General features: G+C 28.6%; 1 protein-coding gene across 1 annotated transcript in view; it reads left to right on the forward strand.

Moving 5' to 3' along the window:
• The window catches only part of LOC111686561 (putative uncharacterized protein DDB_G0286901), a 65,603-nt gene continuing 45,232 nt past the window's right edge, over positions 1-20,371 (forward strand). The window contains exon 1 of the mRNA XM_046951985.1: positions 1-1,607. Coding sequence (XP_046807941.1) covers positions 219-1,607 — 1,389 coding nt within the window. The 5' untranslated portion in view covers positions 1-218. The remainder of the gene's footprint in view (positions 1,608-20,371) is intronic.

A 20,371-nucleotide genomic window follows, 5' to 3' on the forward strand; every position in this document is an offset into this window, starting at 1 on the left:
ATGTATGTGTATATTTAGTTTTTAACAGTTCTAAAATGAAAATAAAAGAAATACATAAACATAAAAACGAAAATTAAAAAGAAAATAAAATAATTATGAATGTGAAAACTAAAACAAATGTATTAAGATAACAGTTCATGTAAATAACAAACAGTTGCTGCAACAAGACACACCAACCACTAAAAAATAAAAATAAATAAACAAGCAAAACCGCCAGAATGTTGAAAAGTTCAAAAAGTATGATCTCTTCAACACACGATCAATTATTAAATGTCATATACAAAATTAAAAATTGTTATCAACATCATAAGTGGTATTTTGATGACCTATTTTCTAGGTGCAACAACATAAAAAAACAAAAAAGAAGATCCCCAAATGCAAGAAGAAACAACAAAAACAAGCCAAAAACAAAATATCTTAATAGTAATAATAGTGTTATTAGTAGTAACGATGATAATAGTAATATTAATATTACTACGGCGGCTAATAATATTCCGAATCAGTGTTATTGTGCAAATTTTAACGTCGATTGGAGTAGAGTGAATTTAAAAAAATATTTACGACACATTTGGTTTTATTTCCAAAAGAATTTTAATAACATACAATTAGTGATAGTGATTTTTTTATTAGCTCTAATTACGACCACAGCCCATAGTATAGACACTCAGGAGAAGCCTCATGGGATAAAATTAAAAATGAAAACAACTACTAGTCCATCATTATTAGACGCATCACATAATGCTGTTACAAGTCCAACATCCAGAGCCATCATGCCTTGTTACCATTTCCCAAATAGTTTACAAACCAAAGCGGGCACTAATTCTAACTTAAAATTCAAGCCGAATATTTGCCACAATATACGACATATATTTAATCGACACCGTACAGCACATCGAAATCATATAATGAAGAATAATGAAGTCAATATAGTCAACAAAACTAACTACAGCAACAAACAACTAAAACTCAATAGTATTTCGAACCGTAATCAAAATCCCATACATTTTCATCATTATCAACATAACGACAATCAGAAACAGCATCACAATCAAGATGATTCAAGTGTAATAATGATAGATAAACAGATACAAAATTTAAATTCCAATACAAATATAATTAAGTTTAAAAATAATATAAACAAAAATAATCCGACCAAAGAAAACACAGAAGATCCAAGTAAAAATAACAACTTGAATTTAAACAAGTTTCTACAGCACATTCGTACAAATAATTATGCTAATAAAAATAACAATAATTATAATAATAACATTAATAGCAACAACTTTAGTAATGACAAGCTAACATTTTTAGCTAATGTGAATACACTAAAAGAAGATGCAAATGATGTAATTAATGATCAAGTTGTGAATGATGAACATATTGAAATTAACAACAACACGTACACGTCACTTAATTTATTGCCACCTGTTACAACAATAATCACCTCAAGCCAAACATTCAACAACGATGATCATGATAATTCATTACTGCAAACTATTGAACACAACACCGATCATCATTTACAACAACAACATATGGATCACATTAAACTGATGAAATTAGTAATGGATGGTTTGGGCTTAAAAAAAGCCCCAAATATGAAAACAGTAAGTTTATCAATATTTAAATATACACTTTTGAAATTGCTCTTATTTGAATCAGAACTATTGCTGCTTTCAAAACGTAATTTATACCCTTCACCTTCGTAAGAAGGGTATATGTATATAAGTTTGTCATTCCGCTTGTAATTTCTATAATATAATTTTCCGACCATAAAAAGTATATATTCTGGATCTTTATAGATAGTGGAATCGATTAAGCCATATCCGTCTGTCTGTTGAAATTAATTTTTAAAGGACCCTAGATTTCGGCGAGATCTTAATAATTCTTCTGACTTGCTTTCGATAAGATCGCTATTTAAGATCAGCAAAATGGGTCCATATATAACGGAGATATGAGCAAAAACTAGACAATCTCTGAAAATTTTATTAAAAAACACAAGTTTTTCATGATTTGATAAAAAAACAACAACACAGTGAATTCGAAAAAAGATGTACATGTGTTTCTTGCTGTATTACGCTGTGTATTTTGTTTTGTATATTTGGATGTCTTTTTTTGTGAATTCTGTTAGTATATTTGGATGTAGGTTGGTTTTATTGCGTTGTTTGTTTTTCTGTGTCTTTCCCCAGCTAGCATTTGGAGAATTGTTGGATAATTAATCAGTAAACTGAGTCATTTTTGACTCCTATTGATGACCTAAAAGTGTTTAATAAGTTGAGCGCTTAAAAAATGAGTCGAAAATGATCCCGATATATGATTGAAAACTGAATATTTGAAAAACAATAACAATATTGCAATCATAAATTGATCATTCTGGTGTTTAAAATATGATGGTTTTAAAAACTTATTTTGTGGACATATTTCAAGCAGTTGAATGATCTAAAATTGTTTCTTATGTTATTGCTTTTGTTTTAATGAAATAGCTAAACTTAAAAATGACTCAAAAACGATTCAGAAATGAGTTGAAACTGATTAGAAATGGGGCTCAGAAAAGACTCTTTTGGAAGAGTTAGCAAAATATTTTGTGTGGCCTAAAATGAATTGACTTAATTTTCATTTCGTTTATAAAATTAAATGTATAAGTATTTGTGTGATATTTATAAAGTCGATTTTCTGTCAAGGAAATTGAAATTATATTATGCTTTAATTATAATAATTTTATATAATTAATGGTCTTCTACGGAAGATAGTTGGGCGACTAATCGCTAAACTAAGTCTAAATATTTCGAATTAATGTTTAAATCTGATTTATTGGAAAAAACATAACAAAATGTATACCAATCATAAATAGGTCATCCAGATATTTGAAATATAATTGTTTAAAAATTTAGTTTGTAGTTAAATTTCGCGCAGTCGGAAGATCAAAAACTGTTTTCTGTTGTATTGTATTTGTCTGTAACAAACATAAAAATTACTCAGAAAAGATTCAAAAATGACTATAATATGATTCGACGAATGTATCATTTATGATTAGAAAATGAGCGCATATATGATCATTTTAATCGTGCAAAAGAGTCATAAATGACTCGAATGTGATCAAAAATTTCAAAAAATGTTAGCTGGGTCGTTTTGTATGTTTAGATAAGTGGTGCTCAAACACATACTACCATAGACTACCATAGTTTTATTTGTGTTGGTAAAGCAGCAGAGATCAGAATTCAATTCAAAATAAAAGTATACCCACGATCAGTGTTGCAACAACAAACATTTTTTTCAAACCAAAATTCGAATAAAAATAACCAAATGTAGAAAAAAGTAATCAAAATTATTTTTTCATGTTTTCATTTGTATATGAACTTTAAAGTCATGATTTTTTATATTAAGTTATAATTATATTGAAAAACTCAAAAAAATAATTATTTAATTTATTTGAATAAAATTAAAATCGATTTACTTTCAACTTGATTTGTGTGCTTGCTTATAAAACGAGTAAATTGATATGATTTAGTTTTTAAACTTGAAATTTACTCGGATTAGGTTTACAGAATATATATGATTATAAAGACTGTTATGGTGGGGGTAAGCTTAATTATGAACCGATTCTCCTAAAATTTTACATAAAGACTTTAGTTCTTTTAAACATGATTATGTTGAATTTTTTGCTATATTGCGGTTTTATAGCAAATTATAAGCTTTGAAGTAATTTTCTAAGAGAGCTAAATATGGAGAGTAAAGTCTATATTTTGTCAATTAGGGTAGGGTCAATTGACAAAAAACATTTCGGCTCCAAAAAAGCTTTCAAGTTGCATTAGAGATAGGTAAAATCTTTGGCCGATATTTCCCATAACAAACAAACTAGGCCAACTTAAAATAGTTTGACAAATTTCAGCTATCTATTTCGACTCTATCGTGTTTTCAATAGACAGAATGACGGACACAGCTTGATCGTCTTAGAATTTAATACGGACCAATATTTCTTCTCTTTTTTGATGGTTGGTATAAAAAATATATATATTTATATAGTTGGTGATCAATGATTTTTTTTTTCATTTTAATAAAAGCACAAAAGCATTTAGTACAACTGTTTGCAAAAAATAACCAAAACGCAAAAATAATCCACATGTACACGTGCAAAATAAAAATAACCAATTTTGGTTAATAATAACCAAACTGGCAACACTGCCCACGATCGACAACTCCTATCACAGTAGGGTTCTATAAATCGACTTCCGAATAATCGAACAATCGACTTTTTGTCGAAAAAAGTCGAAGTCGACTATTTTATCCCAAAAAAGTCGATAACTCGACTATGTCTGTGAAAAAGTCGAAAAGTCGACTTTGTTAATAAAAGTAAAAAGTCGAAAATGATCGATATGTCGAAAAAAATCGAAAAAAGTCGAAAACTCGAAATTGTAGAAACAAGTCAAAAATAGTAAAAAAATTTAAAAAAGTGGAAAAAAATCAAAAACTCTAAAATAGTCGAACATACTCGATAAAAGTCACATAAAAAGTTGGAAAAAGTCGAAAATAGTCAAAAAGTCGGAAAATGTCGAAAAAAGTCGGAAAAAGTCGAAAACACGAAAATTATAGAAATAAGTCAAAAATTGTCGAAAATTATAAAAAAGTGGAAAAAAAGTCAAAAACTATAAAATAGTCGGAAAAACTCGAAAAAAGTAAAAAAATAGTCGGAAAAAAGTCGAAAGTAGTCAAAAAGTCGAAAATAGTCAAGAGTTGAAAATAGTCGAAAAAAGTAGGAATAAGTCGAAAATTGTAGAAACAAGTAAAAAATAGTCGAAAATTTTTAAAAAGTTTAAAAAAGAAGTCAAAAACTCTAAAATAGTCGGAAAAACTCGAAAAAAGTTAACTAAATGAAAAAAGTCGAAAAGTCGACTTTTCGTTTCAACTATAGAACCCTAATACGCAGCGTATTTTGGCCGTTACTAAATTTACACAGACTACTCACACGCATAGAAAACACAATTCAGTCTCATTTGAGCAGTCATAGAAGAAGGTTGTGTTGTCGCCCGTTTCTTGCTTTTGCAATGAAGATGAACGAAAATATATTAATGAAGGGATGGAAATACTTTGTACTTTTTTAGCATCTACACCACATATTTAATAGTTTTTAGAATTATTAACTTTTTAAAATGTTTTTCTTTTAACATAATTTACAAATTACAATAATTTACCAAAATATAATGTATTTTTGTTAAATCTTTACCTTTAATATGAATATATTTAATTAAAAATATACTTAAAAAGCTCAAATGTGTATATTTATATACATATATTTTAATATTTAAAGTAAATATGTGCTAAACAGGGCAACAAATATTTGCTACTTTTAAACTAAAGAAATATTAGATTTGTGTTAGATTAATAATTTTCTAAATTTCAGTTTTCCATATATGCATTTTTGTTTAGATGAGAGTACACTGATTTCTCATTTCTTGTTTTATCGCTTTTTCACTTATACAAGTGCAAAATGTAGTAGTATATGTCTGCCGAACCTGGAAGTATACTAATAAAATGACTACAAACTATAAAGTATATGCTAACTGTCAAATATTTATTATGGAATTTGACAGCCAGTATATATCAAAGTCTATAAAAAAACTTTCAACTGTTGTCTTAAATTTCTCCTACATTAATTCGGCTTTCTCAAAATTTTGCTGTTGTATTTCTGTATGTATTTTAAAAACGTCGCGATCAAACCTTGCTTTGACAAGTACTGATCAACAACTAATTCGATTTTGTTCTTCAAGTTGAGAGCAAACCAACTGATATTGCTCATTATAAAAATAAGAAGAATTATTAAACCTATAGTGTATGTCAGGGATGACAAATGGGGTCAGATTGTACCAAATCTATATTTTTCCCAAATTAATATAAATCAGATATTTCAACTCTGAAAGTTAATCAGTATTTGTAGTATATTAGTCAATGTAATAGTCCATTGACAAGTCAAAAAGCTATTCTATATAATAGATTAGAGAGATGTTTATAACTAGTTTATAAAATTTTTATACTAGTCTAATTCTGAAATACTTTAAACGTCTAGTTAAGAGTAGTTAAAAACTATAGATTAGTCATTAGACAAGTCAATATTAAAGACCATTAAATGTACTGGTTCTTAGACTAGTCAATAGACATTCTACAGTCTCTCTATATACTTCAGGATAAAGTAGTCTGCTACACAAAACTATATTATTGTCGGGTCTATAAAATATTACTACTTTAAAGAATTCAAAAAAGCACTTTCTTTGTTAAATATTCTCTGGTTTTAATTTCATTCAGGATTCTTTACAATATCCTCTTCCGAAGTGTAGTAAAAATTTTACCGAAATCGGAAGTTTTTAATCTTTGCTTAAAAAAAATATTTTAATAATGATTTCATATTTTAAAATTGTACAAAATGGGTCATTAATGCACCATTGTACTTTTGAAGATCGAAATTTACCAAAAAAAAAAAAGTACAATTGTACCAATTTTTCCAACCCTGGTGTATGAGTATCAACTTAGCGTCAGCAGAATTTTCTTACCCTATCACGCGTGCTATGAAATGCCAATCTTGAGCTCCTCCTTTAAAATTTATAATACTAATATAAGTTTAAAATGCACTATGGTAAAGGGTATATAAGATTGGGCACAGCCGAATATAGCACTCTTACTTGTTTTTTACATATTTTATATTCCAACAATACATAATTAATAAAAACGTATCGTAAGACATTGCCTATTATGTTGCTTTTTAGGACTTTCTGACTAAATTTTTGTTACGCCCTTTTGAATTTCATGTCAGTAAATACGAAGTTTTTAACAATAGATCTCTAAAAAATTACTACAACATATATTTTGATGCAGTGGACCATTTTCAATCCAAAAGTCGATTTAAAATTTTTTGGTTGTTACGTCTTTTTGCATTTCAGGTGACGATATGTAATTTATAAATTTAATATTATTGACAATTCTATTTAAATATGAAATCATTTGGGTCCGTATTCATAACATTTTTCTCTTATTGGAATTTATATACAAACAAAATTAACACCAAGTTTGTTAGCAAAACATACAGTTTTGGTACAATCGGAAGCAGAAAAGTCTAACGAAAACAATTCCCTCTTGATAACTTTATTTTATTTACTTAATTCTTTACGATCTTTTTGATGCAAAAAACAAGTATGAAGCATAATGAAAATGGTAGAAATCGGTCCATTATTTCACCTAGCTCCCATACAACCGTACCTCCCGATTTTTTTATGCCATAATTACGTGAAATATTATATTATCTCTCTAAAAATTGGCACAAATAAGTTTTATATAAGTATAAATAACACTGCAGATTTTCGTAAGGATCGGCCCTTATTTGACCCTAGCCCCCATACAAACCCCCCTTCAAAAAATGTCTTAAACGTCTAAAATTGACTTGTAACCATTTGTATCGCAATGAAACTCAACAAAACTAACTGTTAAAAATTTAAAAATATATCCTTTTCCCAAATTTACCGAGGATCGGCCCATATTTGACCTATATAAAGACTCATTTAGAAATTTTTGCCTCATATTTGCTTAAATATTTTGGAATTATTGTAATATTAAACATAAAAGTTTATAAAAAATAGAAATTTTAAAAATATACTCATGGTGTAGGGTATTATATGCCCGACTATACTTTCCTACTTGTTTACAATATAAAAGTGAAAATTTTTTCAACACATAAAATGACTGACTGACTACTTGTGATTTTGAAAATATGTACAAAATATTAATTGAAAATGTGTATATCAAAAATTAAAATATTAACGACACATATACATAGATATTAAAAACTCTCAACTAAACCGAATACATTTATACATCTATACCCATTTAGTTATGGATCAATCCGTACCTAATAATAACTGTCTTCTACATATATTGGATTAAATGAATACATTAAATATGTCCAACAAAAACTTTGCTTACTTCGAAGACAGGTAGGTATTTAGGAGCAAAAACAACCATTGGTGATTACTTGTATCCGACCGAACGTTCGGGTATGGGTTCGAGTTCGGTAAAAAGTGAGGTTCGGCCAATGTTCGGTGTTCGGCGAAATTTTGATTGATTTATCATATTTTACATCATCAGAAAGAAAAACATTTAATTTGAATTATTTAAGGGCCCTTCAGACGATCACACTTTACGTACGACAAGTCTAATGAAAAAGTAAAATGAAATTCCATCCGTACAATAAAAAAGAGAATAAAAGTCGTATGATTTATATTTTTTATGTTTACACGATTGGTATAAAACAATTAAAAAGTCAGATGGAACCAGCTGTTTCACTTTTTTATGCATGTTTACATAAAAATACATCCCTGATCTAATGAAACTGGCTTGTTTTTTAAATCATTTCAAAAAATGAAGAGAGCCATACGACTGTCAAATTTTCCATTGTAAAGCCGGCTTTAGTTTCGATTATAAATCTTTGATCTCATTTGTAACGTCGAAATTTTCTAGATCACTATTCTCAAACGATTTAGACATGCCAGTTTGATTGGTATTCAAAATGGACAAAATCGGTTTACATTTGGACATGGTTTTAGAAAATGACTAACATTCATAACATGCTTAAAAATAGTAGTATTTTTATGAAATTATACTTAATTTTATTTTATGAACCAAAATTTCATATAAATCAGCAATTTCAAATTTGCGAATTGCGTTAGGTATTGTAAGTATATTATTTTTATTTTATATATATTTCTTAATTTTTTTGGAAACTATAACTTTACTGACTCGATAAAATTCATTTTGATTCCGATACATATTTAAAACCAAATTTTGATCACCTTAGATCATAATAAAATCATGTATAACAATATTATGATAAATACAATAATATCATGATGAAATATTCTGACGGTATTTAATCATTATTTGATATTTTAAAATTGTTACAATAACGATAATATGTTTAGACTACAATCATAATTTTAACCACAACCATGTTTTTCTCTGCGTGCTCTTACGGAGAATTATATCATTGTCAATAAATCGTTTAAAAACCAAAAATAAAAGTATTAAGGTATATGCATTTCACAAAAATGGTTTGATATTAGAAAATTATTACTCTGGAATTCGGAATGAGTTGATTGTGTCAATCACAATTTCTAATTAAAGGCGCTATTCAAATAATCTTGCGGATGTTCATATTTTGGTTTTAAATGCTATAAAATGAAGAAAAAGTTCGTGTTCACCGAACTTTGAAAACCGAACAAAGTTCGGGTTCGGCCGAACTTTCAAATTTACCGAAGTTTGGGTTCGGTGTTCGGTACCGAACGAAATTTTGAGTTCGGTCGGACTCTAGTCATTACCAAAAAAATTTAATTTGCTGCTGGTTATAATTTCCATGACTTAAATAAAAAACCAGCAAAAACATAAATTAAAAAGTAATAAGTTAATAATAAAAATGACGCTTTCCATTACTTTTTCATTAACATTTTATAAGTCATTATTTTAAAACGATGATGACATTGGAGACAAGTACTTACAACGCTCTATTTTGCGTTGTTTAGTTTTAAAAACAAAAATTGCAAAAATACAGAATATGAACACTGTTGGCAGATTTGACGTGATATCGTAATTTCGACAATTATTAGTGTCAACAAGAAAAAAGTAAACATATATTCGCCTTTGTCGAATCTTATATAGCTTTTAACATAGTGTATTTAAAAAATATTATGTCGCACCATAAAAACTTTCCTTTTCGCTGGTTATATCGTTTAAAATAATAATACATCTAACCCTAAAATATATGTACATTTTTCAAACTAGATAAAACTATATAAAACGATTTACGTAGAATGGAGCATATTTTCTATTCATGATTTCAAAAAACACAAATTTTGAGTTATTCCAATCTTATGTAAGTTAGCGATATGTATTCATAAAGCATTTTATAGTTAAAACATAAAACACTACATGTAATGTAAACTTGTTTCTTTGATATTGCAGTTTGAGGTTTTGCGCAAAAAATAGAATATGATCTCGAAGTTATTTCTAATACAACAAAATGTTTAATGTATAAAGTCAAAAGCCCTTTCACGTTGTATTGTGGTTTTCAAGGTTTCATAAAAGATTTATTTATAGTATAAATATAACACACTCATAAAAACTTAAACCTTATATTAGAACGAAAACAACGTTTAAAAGTTAGTTTTTTTGTATAAATTTGAGTTATTTTGTACGAATTTTTATTAAATACACTTTAGAGTTGTATCTAATGTATTTTTTAATTCTTTAAGTCAGATCTATTATAAATAAATTTGTTTTTATTCCAAGTAAGGAGTAAATTTTTGGTATAATATTTTAGAAACACAGAACAATTTGAAACGAATTTTATGTAGGATGTTTTGTTTAAAGTTTTTCTAGAGTTTCGAAATGAAATATCATAAAACCTAATTTGAATATCTAAGACGGTCTTCAATTTCAAGGAGTTGGAAAGGAAAATAAAAAAATAAGGAAATCCCTTAAAAAAGCAGAAACTTGTTGTAGGAATAATTTGTTATTATTTTTTCTCATCTTAGTGCATAATTTACACAAATAATATTATTATATGCTTTTTATCGATCCATATGATAATGGAACCTATAAGACTTTTCATCCAAGCATGTAAGCCATTTATTGTTGAATAAAATTGTGAACATTTAAGTCAAATTTTGAAGGGGTTTTTTGTAGGGGCTAAGGTCAAATGAGGCCCCTAATTATAAAGTTCATGAGGGTCATTAAGGATAGTATAGAACTTGGCTTTGCATCTTTTTGTCTAGATACGAGTATTTTATACATAAATATGAACTTAAAAAATTTAATTTTCAATTTCTTTAGTTTTGCAATTTTTTGTCGAGATACGAGATTATTATACATAATTATGAACTTAAAAGCGGAAACTTCTGAGGGTTCACATTCATGTCCACAAAAGTGGTGTAGGGAATAAAAACAATGTTTTGGTTTAATTACAAGATTTTTTTAATTCATTTATTGTATACAATACAAGTTTACATTAAAATAAGAATAATAACACATAATTTTATCAAAAAAAAACTTTTTTATTTTAAAGGTTTTAAAAATTGGATACGAAGCCTATTGAAAATGGTTAAGATCGGTACATTATTTCACCTAGCCCCCATACAACTACACTCGTATCTCTATAGAGTTTTATTGTTCTTAAACCGATGTTTCGATGTGTAACAATATGCCACCCATCATTTTTTGATGGTGGGATATATGGCCTAGCACCCATACAACCGTAGCCCCCGAATATGTTATTAAAAGTTTGTCAACAAAAACCAGAATAACTTAGTTAACACTTCCGATTTTTGTAATAATCCCATCGAAAATATAAACACATCGAATATAAACACTACTATAACGATTAAATTCTATATGAATAATTTTGAGTTAACTTAAATGCCTTTACCAAAATTTATATGGATTGGTCCATATTTACTCTTACCCCCATATGAGTCCACTTGATGATTTTTAAAATATATAGTCAGCCATGTCTGACTATACATTCATACTTGTTTTTTTATGTTTCTGTATATTAAAATAAAAAAATGCTAAAACTGCTAAAACAATTGCAAAAACAAAATGCTAAATTAATCCATTAATGCCCACATATACGTAAAGCAAATTAATTCGAATTTGGACTCAAAATACACAGAAATGGAAAATGCAATAGCTTAATGATTGATGGGTTAACTTAAAATGTTCTTAACGAATTGAAATCGTATTTGAGTAATTTTTGCCTATAGGATTGCATTTTTGTGTTATTTTTTAAAGTGTCTATTTCATAAATCTGCAAAAAGTCATATTTAGCAATTATCCTTCAAAAATTAAGCATGGGTTGAAAATTATGACCATTTTCTTGGGTTATTAAGAAAATTTCAAGGATTCTAGATTCCAAGGATCTTTGGTAAATGTATGCAAAATGTGTAATGTTAGTATATTATATATTGACTAACATTTCTGCAAGAAAATATACAAATTTCTTTAAATTCATGAATTGACATTACATAAATTACAAAATTTCACGAATTAAAATTTTTTACTTTGAAATTATACCCTTCACCTTCGTTAGAAGGGTATATATTAATTTGTCATTCCGTTTGTATTTCTATAATATACTTTTATCTCTCTAAAAATCGGCACAAATAAATTTTATATAAGTATAAACGACACTGCAGATTTTCGTAGTGAGCGGCCCTTATTTGACCATAGCCCCCATAAAAACCCCCCTTAAAAAATATCTTAAACGTCTAAAATTGATTGTTAACTATTTGTACGCATTGAAACTCAACAAAACAAACTGTTATTTAAAGTTTTACCCTTTTCCCAAATTTAATTAGGGTCGGCCATGTTTAATCTATATTCTATATAAAGCCTTATTTAGAAAATTTTGTTTTTTTTATCAATAAATTGCATAAGTACTTTGGAATTAAGGTGAAATTCAACATAAAAGTTTCTTTATGTAATATAAAAATTTTAAAAATATACTTATGGTGTAGGGTATTATATGATCGGCCATGCCCGATTATACTATCCTACTTGTTAAAATTTGCTTAGCTACACATGTAGCTAAGACTTAACTTGGCCGAATCGAAGATTCACTACGCCAACTCTAATTTTTCCAGTACAACTGTCCAAAATAAAAATTTTAGTTTTCTTTGGTTATCTACCATAATAAAAATTAAAAACTTAGGTTAAGTTAACACGATTGCATATGGTCAACATGCGCCTCAAGAAAAACCGTAAATCGGTACAGTTATCTTACGTCACACATTGACCAATGCGGTTTGATGCGTAAAACTCTCGAAGGCAGAGCAAAAAGGACTGATTACCCTTAAGCGATAATGGCAATGAAGCACGACGGTCTTCCTCCACCCAAAGCTGAATTACGAATGGTTTAGCATTGTTGTTGTTCATTTTGTTTTGTTTTTGGTGTAATAATAATCTAATCATGAAAAAATTTTAAATTTATAAAACTAATATGTTTAAAATATACTATGGCGCAGGGTATATAAGTTTCGACACAGCTTGTTCTTTATTTTAAATAAAAAAATGTATATGATAAACCAAATTAGCTAATCCAAGCTTAAAACTTAATTATTTACAAGTTTTTAAAGATTCTTTTGTAAAACGATGGAACTTTTATTTAAAATACTTAAATACTTAACATTTTGCAAAATAAAAAATGTCGAAAAAGTGGTCACACTGCTAGGCATCATATGCTCAGCCATACCAGATTAAACTTCTCTTCATATTTTTTATACCCACCACCAAAAAAAGATTCATTCCGTTTGTAAGCATCGAAATATTGATCATAGGCTATGGGTCTATACATATTAGCAAATATTGAAATGAAAGCACGATAGAGTCCGAACGAAATCAGCAAAATGGTTGAAATTTTCTACAAATAATCCGTATTTTAGGTTAGTTTAGAATTAAAATAAGTTTTCGAATAGCCCCAATAAAAGTAAACCGCCGGAAAATGGTTTTAACTCTCTTTACTGGTTAAAAAGTATAAGTATGGCGAAGTATGGCCTTTCCGATTCTACACGGAAGATTCTTGAGAGTTGTCCAAATAGTGAAATTGTAGTTACTGGTGATTTTACACAACTCGGGAAGACCAATATGTTGAGTTATTTGCCACGCATAACCAACACATATTTCAAGTGTTGAAAGGTCACCAACATATCCTGTCATCCTGATAAATATGAAGTGGATATTCTTGCATCTATCGAAAATTCGAATCACTATACCATCTCCGCCTCCTTTTCGCTCTCTGAACTTCGTAAAAACAGCTTCGAATCGCTTATTATACATTAGCGAGGAGTGTTTATTGGGCTTGCACTGCTGTTTGTAACGCACAATAATATTACTCATATACCCACCTTAAAATATACTAATAATTCGAATAATTCAATAAACCATAAAATAAAAACCAAGTTCTACACTAGCCATGATGACCCTCATGAAATTTATAATTATAAAAAGCCCGCTTCAAAATTTGTATATCTAAGGCAGTGTACAATTCAACCTAAATGCTGAAACTAAATAACATTTTATTCTTGTAACAGGTGTATGGTATTATATAGTCGGTCTCGCCCAACAATAATTTCTTGCTTGTTATACCCTATAGTGGGGACGGTATTACACGTTTGTGCTAATGTTTGTAACATACAAAATATTGGTCCAATACCCAATAACTTAAAGTATACCGATCGATTCAGAATCATTTTTTGAGTCGATTAAGACTTGTCCGTCTGTCCGGCTGGCTGACTGTCCATGTAAACCTTGTGCGCAAGGTACAGGCTGCAATTTTCAAGATAATTTGATGAAATTTGGACAGTTTTTTGGCACAAGGACTAAGCCTATTGAAAATGGTTGAAATCGGTCCATTATTTCACCTAGCCCCCATACAACCGTACCTTCCGATTTAAACTTTTTATGCCATTATTACGTCAAATATTCTATTATCTCTCTAAAAATTGGTACAAATAAGTTTTATATAAGTATAAATGACACTGCAGATTTTCGTAAGGATCGGCCTTTATTTGAACCTAGCCCTCATACAAACCTCCCTTCAAAAAATTTCTTAAACGTCTAAAATTGACTTGTAACCATTTGTATCGCAATGAAACTCAACAAAACTAACTGTTATTTAAAAATATATCCTTTTCCAAAATTTACCGAGGATCGGCCCATATTTGAGCTATATAAAGCCTAATTTAGAAATTTTGTTTTTTATCAATAAATTGCTTAAATATTTTGGAATAATATTCATCATAAAAGTTTCTTTATAAAAAGTAAAAATTTTAAAAATATACTCATGGTGTAGGGTATTATATGGTCGGCCATGTCCGACTATACTTTCCTACTTGTTTTTATTTATTTTGATTTGAAACTTTATTTCCTAGACAATAATGACAATGCCATGGCGAAAATTGTTAAAAATAGAATTATGCCGGGAATGAAAACATTCATTCCTCCAAAAAAATATCGATTAGACCAAGCAGAATTGCAAAAATGCAATCAAATCCGGAGAGGAAGCTTTCAGAATTTGATTTGATAACAAAAACGTCCAAACTGATATGCTGCACAAAAAGGCGAGGTCATCGAGTGCCAGAGTGCTAAGTCGACAAAAAGTTCTTTACGAGCAGCGACTTCGCTGCTCCTAGGACGGCAAAACCTTTTGGAAATTCATTAAAAGTGTAAAGGATAATGGTAATTCTTCAACTCCGACGCAAGAGATTGTTGCTTGCCAGTAAGCGATCAATAACTGCCTGCGCTCGAAAGGATATCAGTAACTACGTCGAAAATATTCTTTAGAGCGCGTGCCGTTAAAAGGGTTTCAACAGATCTCAACAAGACTCCTGGACCAGATGATATCGACCCTGGTCTTGAAGCAGTGCTCTTCGACGCTAGCTCGTCTATAAGATTATCTTTTTTAGCATTCTATACCATGCCTGCAAATTTCCTTCATGGTGAAAAACTGCTAATGTAACGCCAAGTCTTAAAAAGGGAGAGGCTAAAAACCCTGAAAATTCGTTCAACACCATTTAAAGTTGTGGAAAGTATAGTTAATTTTAAGTATTTAGAGATCAACAATTTACTTAACGACAGCCAGTATGGCTTTCGTAGAGACCTACTAACTTTCCTTTCGGAGAAATGTTGCCATTCCATTCACCATTTTGGCGAAAGTAAAGTGGAGGCTCGACAAATTTGCAAGGCGTTTGGTAGCGTGTGACATGGTGCACTTGTGTCAAAACTAATTGCATTTGCGGATGACAGCAATATCTGCCATTCTTATTTATTTAATTATAGGCCAAGCCCTCTTGAAATTGGGGTAATAAGGCGCAATACGAATGAATCGCCAAATCACGACTTGATAAAATGTTCTGAATGTGGTCGTGTCAACAGAGTCGAACTAATTTCAAAACTGATCAATTGAAATTTTTGATTCTATATATTTTAGAAATAGAGATCAATAATATACAAATTTAAATCCTTTGTACAAAATATGTCTGCCCAATAACTAAAAGTTGATACTAATTTTCACAAAAATATTTGAAATTTGTATTGAAATACAAAAACAATTTGTGATAAAACTACGTTTGCTACCAAGTTTTATTTTACTGCTTTAACTACTTCTTTAAACAATTGTCTGAATTTTTAGCAGTAGCATTTGTTTTGTTTTAAAATCATACGTTTCCAAAACTATTGCTACTTATAAAAAAAGTAAATATTAAAATGTAGTAATAAATTAGTAGCAGTAGAAATAGTTCTAAATAAACCATAAACTACAAAAGTAGAAGCTTAAAAATATAAATAATTTTATTGCTACTTTTGACAAGTAGCAATATAAATCTTTCTTACTAATTCATATTTTTATTTCTAACAAATAATTGAGGTAACAATAGAATAAAACATCGACAACAAACAATAAACTAACAAATAAGCATATACAGAGGGGAAAATGTTCAGGATATGGACCTTACTAAACTCATTATAGACACAATTACATCCAGTCGCGTTGCAAAATCGTTTCATGCTTAATTAAGAAGACTATTATATTTCCATTTGAAGGATTTGTAAAATGTTCGTATAGAAAATTAAATTAATAATTATATTGACTTTTTCGTTATAACTTATAAAAAATGTATTTAGCAAATTTTTATAAAAAATTTTACATAATCCTTTGATGTGAATAAATCATTTTAGTAGAGAAAACAAAGTCCTCTTAGGTTAACTCAATGAGAAATTAATATCGCATCTTTATAATATGTAAATATGTCTTTAGAAGGCCCAAGATAGTGACGAAATTTTGATTTTCCACTATTTGTATACCCTTCACTTTCGTGAGAAGGGTATATATAAGTTTGTCATTCCGTTTGTAATTTCTATAATATAATTTTCCGACCCTATAAAGTATATATATTCTGGATCCTTATAGATAGCGGAGTCGAGTCTGTCTGTTGAAATCAGTTTTTAGAGTACCCCAGATATCTGCGAGATCCGAATCTTCAATAATTCTGTTAGACATGCTTTCGAGAAGATCGCTATTTAAAATCGGTAAATAACGGAGATATGAGCAAAAATCCGAGACAACCTCTGAAAATTTTATCGAAAAATGTCATATTTTTTTAATGCTTTTATAAATAAGCAACAACAACACTGTATATTAGAAAACGATGTACACGTGTGTAGATGTATGTATATTAGAGTGCTCCAAGCTTGTACAGGCCGTCCCCCTCTAAAATTGTTCTACAGGTTATAAAAATAAGTCGTGCAAAAAATTAGGTCAATAGGACTACGTTAACTGGTGCCGCAACAGCTCTGAAGTTTGAAGATGCATTTACAAGGGGAAAATATGCATTTTTTTTAGTTTTCACAAAAGTTTTGTCATTAAGTAATTTGTTTTGTACTTTATTGTCAAAGAATCGTAATGTACACAGAATTAGCGTTACAAAAAGATAAAAAACACAAAAATTGGTTGAAAAATGTAAAAGTTATTAAAAATTCCCCAGGCCATTATCGTGTCTCAGAGCACTTGAATTCAAAATCTGATAAAAAAAATAAACAAATTTTTGAAAATATTCTAATAATACAATTGTATTACCTTAAATACATCTGTAGTTACTTGAATATGAGTTTTTGTCCTTATAGAATAACGTAAATCTGTTCTCAGCTATGGTCGAAAAATTTTGATATTTTTAACGGTCGTTTCAAAATTCAAATTTTAGTTTTTTGATACTTTGTTAAACAAATTTCAATATTTTTGGGAGAACACATAGGGATTTATGGAGAAAAGATTAGGGAATAAAACGGTAAAAAAATTAGTTCAATATCTCTTATAGTTTGCCTGTACCTGCAATTTGAATTAAGAGGATTTCGAGAAAAACGCATTTTTATGTAATATTTTGCAAAATTAGCCTTTTTATTATATTGTTGTGTATTTTAAATGAAACTTTTTGTAAGTTTATTAGTAAACACATATTCCTAAATAAAAATCAAGAGTTTCATGCAATTTGGACGTCATTAACCCATAAACTTTAAAGGTCAAAGGTAAAATTTTGTAATATTTGCAATTTTTGATGGATACTAGTCGAAATTGTTTCTATTTTTAGGTAGATTATCACAAAACTTAAGAAATTTATTTATTAACAACCGATATTTACAATAATAGTGAAAAAAAATAATTCTGTGTACATTACGATTCTTTGACAATAAAATACAAAACAAATTATTTAATGACAAAACTTTTGTGAAAACTGAAAAAAATGCATATTTTCCCCTTGTAAATGCACCTTCAAACATCAGAGCCGTTCCGGCACCAGTTAACTTAGTCCTATTGTTATTATATATAGAACAATTTAGGACGGGCAAAATTCGAAACTTAGTTTTTTTGGAGCACTCTAATGTATATGGTTTTATTCAGCTGTGTGTTTTTGTTTTGTGAATTCTCTTCGTATATTTGGATGTAGGTTGGTTTTATTGCGTTGTTTATTTTGTTTTTCTGTGTTTTTCGTTAGATGTCTGTTGGTTTTGATGCCTTGCGTATTTTGTTTTTTTATTTCGTTTAGCGTTGTTGTTCATTTTGTTTTGCTTTTGGCGTAATAATAATGTAGTCGGGAAAAAATTTATAAAACTAATATGTTTAAAATATACTATGGTGAAGGGTATATAAGATTCGGCACAGCCGAATATAGCACTCTTACTTGTTTATCACTATAGTGGTAGTGAAACATATTTTAAACATATATCAACTACCACTAAAAAAAATAGTGGTAGTGAAAATTTTTCCACTACCACTAACCATTAGTGGTAGTGAAAATTTTTCCACTACCACTAACCATTAGTGGTAGTGAAAATTTTGCACTACAATTAAAAAAGTCCAAATGTTTAACAGTGAATGATATTATTTTTCAACTATTCTATTAGATTAGTCCAAGCTGTGAAAAATTTTTTGTATCGCTACCACTATTGCTTAGTGAGGCTGTACTTTTTCAACTCATCACAAAATATCTATTAGTGATAATGAAACATTTTGCACTATCACTGGAATTTTGTGGAAACTGCAAATTTAATGCACTATGCCCATCTCTGCTAATAGCAGAGCTTCGAATTAATCAATTCAATTTGAGCTTAATTCACCAAAATCTGAATTCAAAAATATAAAGTTTAATCTTCCAATCCATTTTTTAATTCTCAGGAATTAATTCAATAGCTTAATTAAAAGACTATTAGTTCATTTTAATTCATTCATATACTGAATTCAGTTTTTCTTTAATTTTAATCTACTCCAAATTGAATTACGAAATTTTTCTTAAATTCATTTTGTAGTAGACTGAATGAAAAATCTTTCCTTTGCAGCCAGAGTGTTGTATCTCAAAAACTAAAATTTCAATTTAAAAGGTTTATAAATTGTTATGTTTTTTATCTCTATATAAAAAGTCTTTGCGTATAAGTTTTAAATAATCTAGTTTACAGTTGATATTTGTAAGTTTGTATAATAAGAATGATAATTCTGACTAATAATCTCAAGTTGTGGGTACAACTAAATTTTTCTATTTTTTAGTTATAACAATATTGCTGCAAATAAAGATACATAATATTTATGTGCAATATACAAACATACATACATACATACATACATACATACATACATAGTATGTGACCATAAGTTTATGATAATAAAACATAACAAGTACGTTGAAGTTTGCTCAGAACAGAATCGGTCCGTAACGCTAAAGAATCAGTCACAGAACGCCTTTTGTGGTGCTAAGTTTTCCTTCTCAAACCTTCTGAAAACTTTAACTTAGAGGGACTCTGATTAATCATAGTAAATATTTAAGTATTTTATTGCATTTACTGCAGTAAAGGATTTATACTCTTTAAAATAAGTTTTTTGTAAGTTTTCATTATCATTCCATTCATATCCAAAACATAATACATTTAAAAATTTAAATTACAAAAAATAAATTATAATTTATTTGACAAATATTGCAACATGTGTATGTATATTAGGATGTTCAAATAAATGTTTAATTTGAAAATAGTTCTTAAATAATACATATGTATATCAGTTGTTATATTTGGTTTCGTATAACCTTTCTTGTTAGCTTTTGCCTTGGAACCACATAATTTTTATCACCGATGGATTCATCAGATGAAAATTCTAATATACTTATGATAGCAATTATTTTGGAAATATATTTTTTAATTTGAAATATTTATAATTCTGTTTATAAATATATGTTCAAACTTTTTTCGAATGGAAATTATATTTGGAAAATATTATTAAAATTTTCCAAAACGTTATAATTTT

Source organism: Lucilia cuprina, chromosome X, assembly GCF_022045245.1.
Source record: "Lucilia cuprina isolate Lc7/37 chromosome X, ASM2204524v1, whole genome shotgun sequence".
NCBI lineage: Eukaryota > Metazoa > Arthropoda > Insecta > Diptera > Calliphoridae > Lucilia > Lucilia cuprina.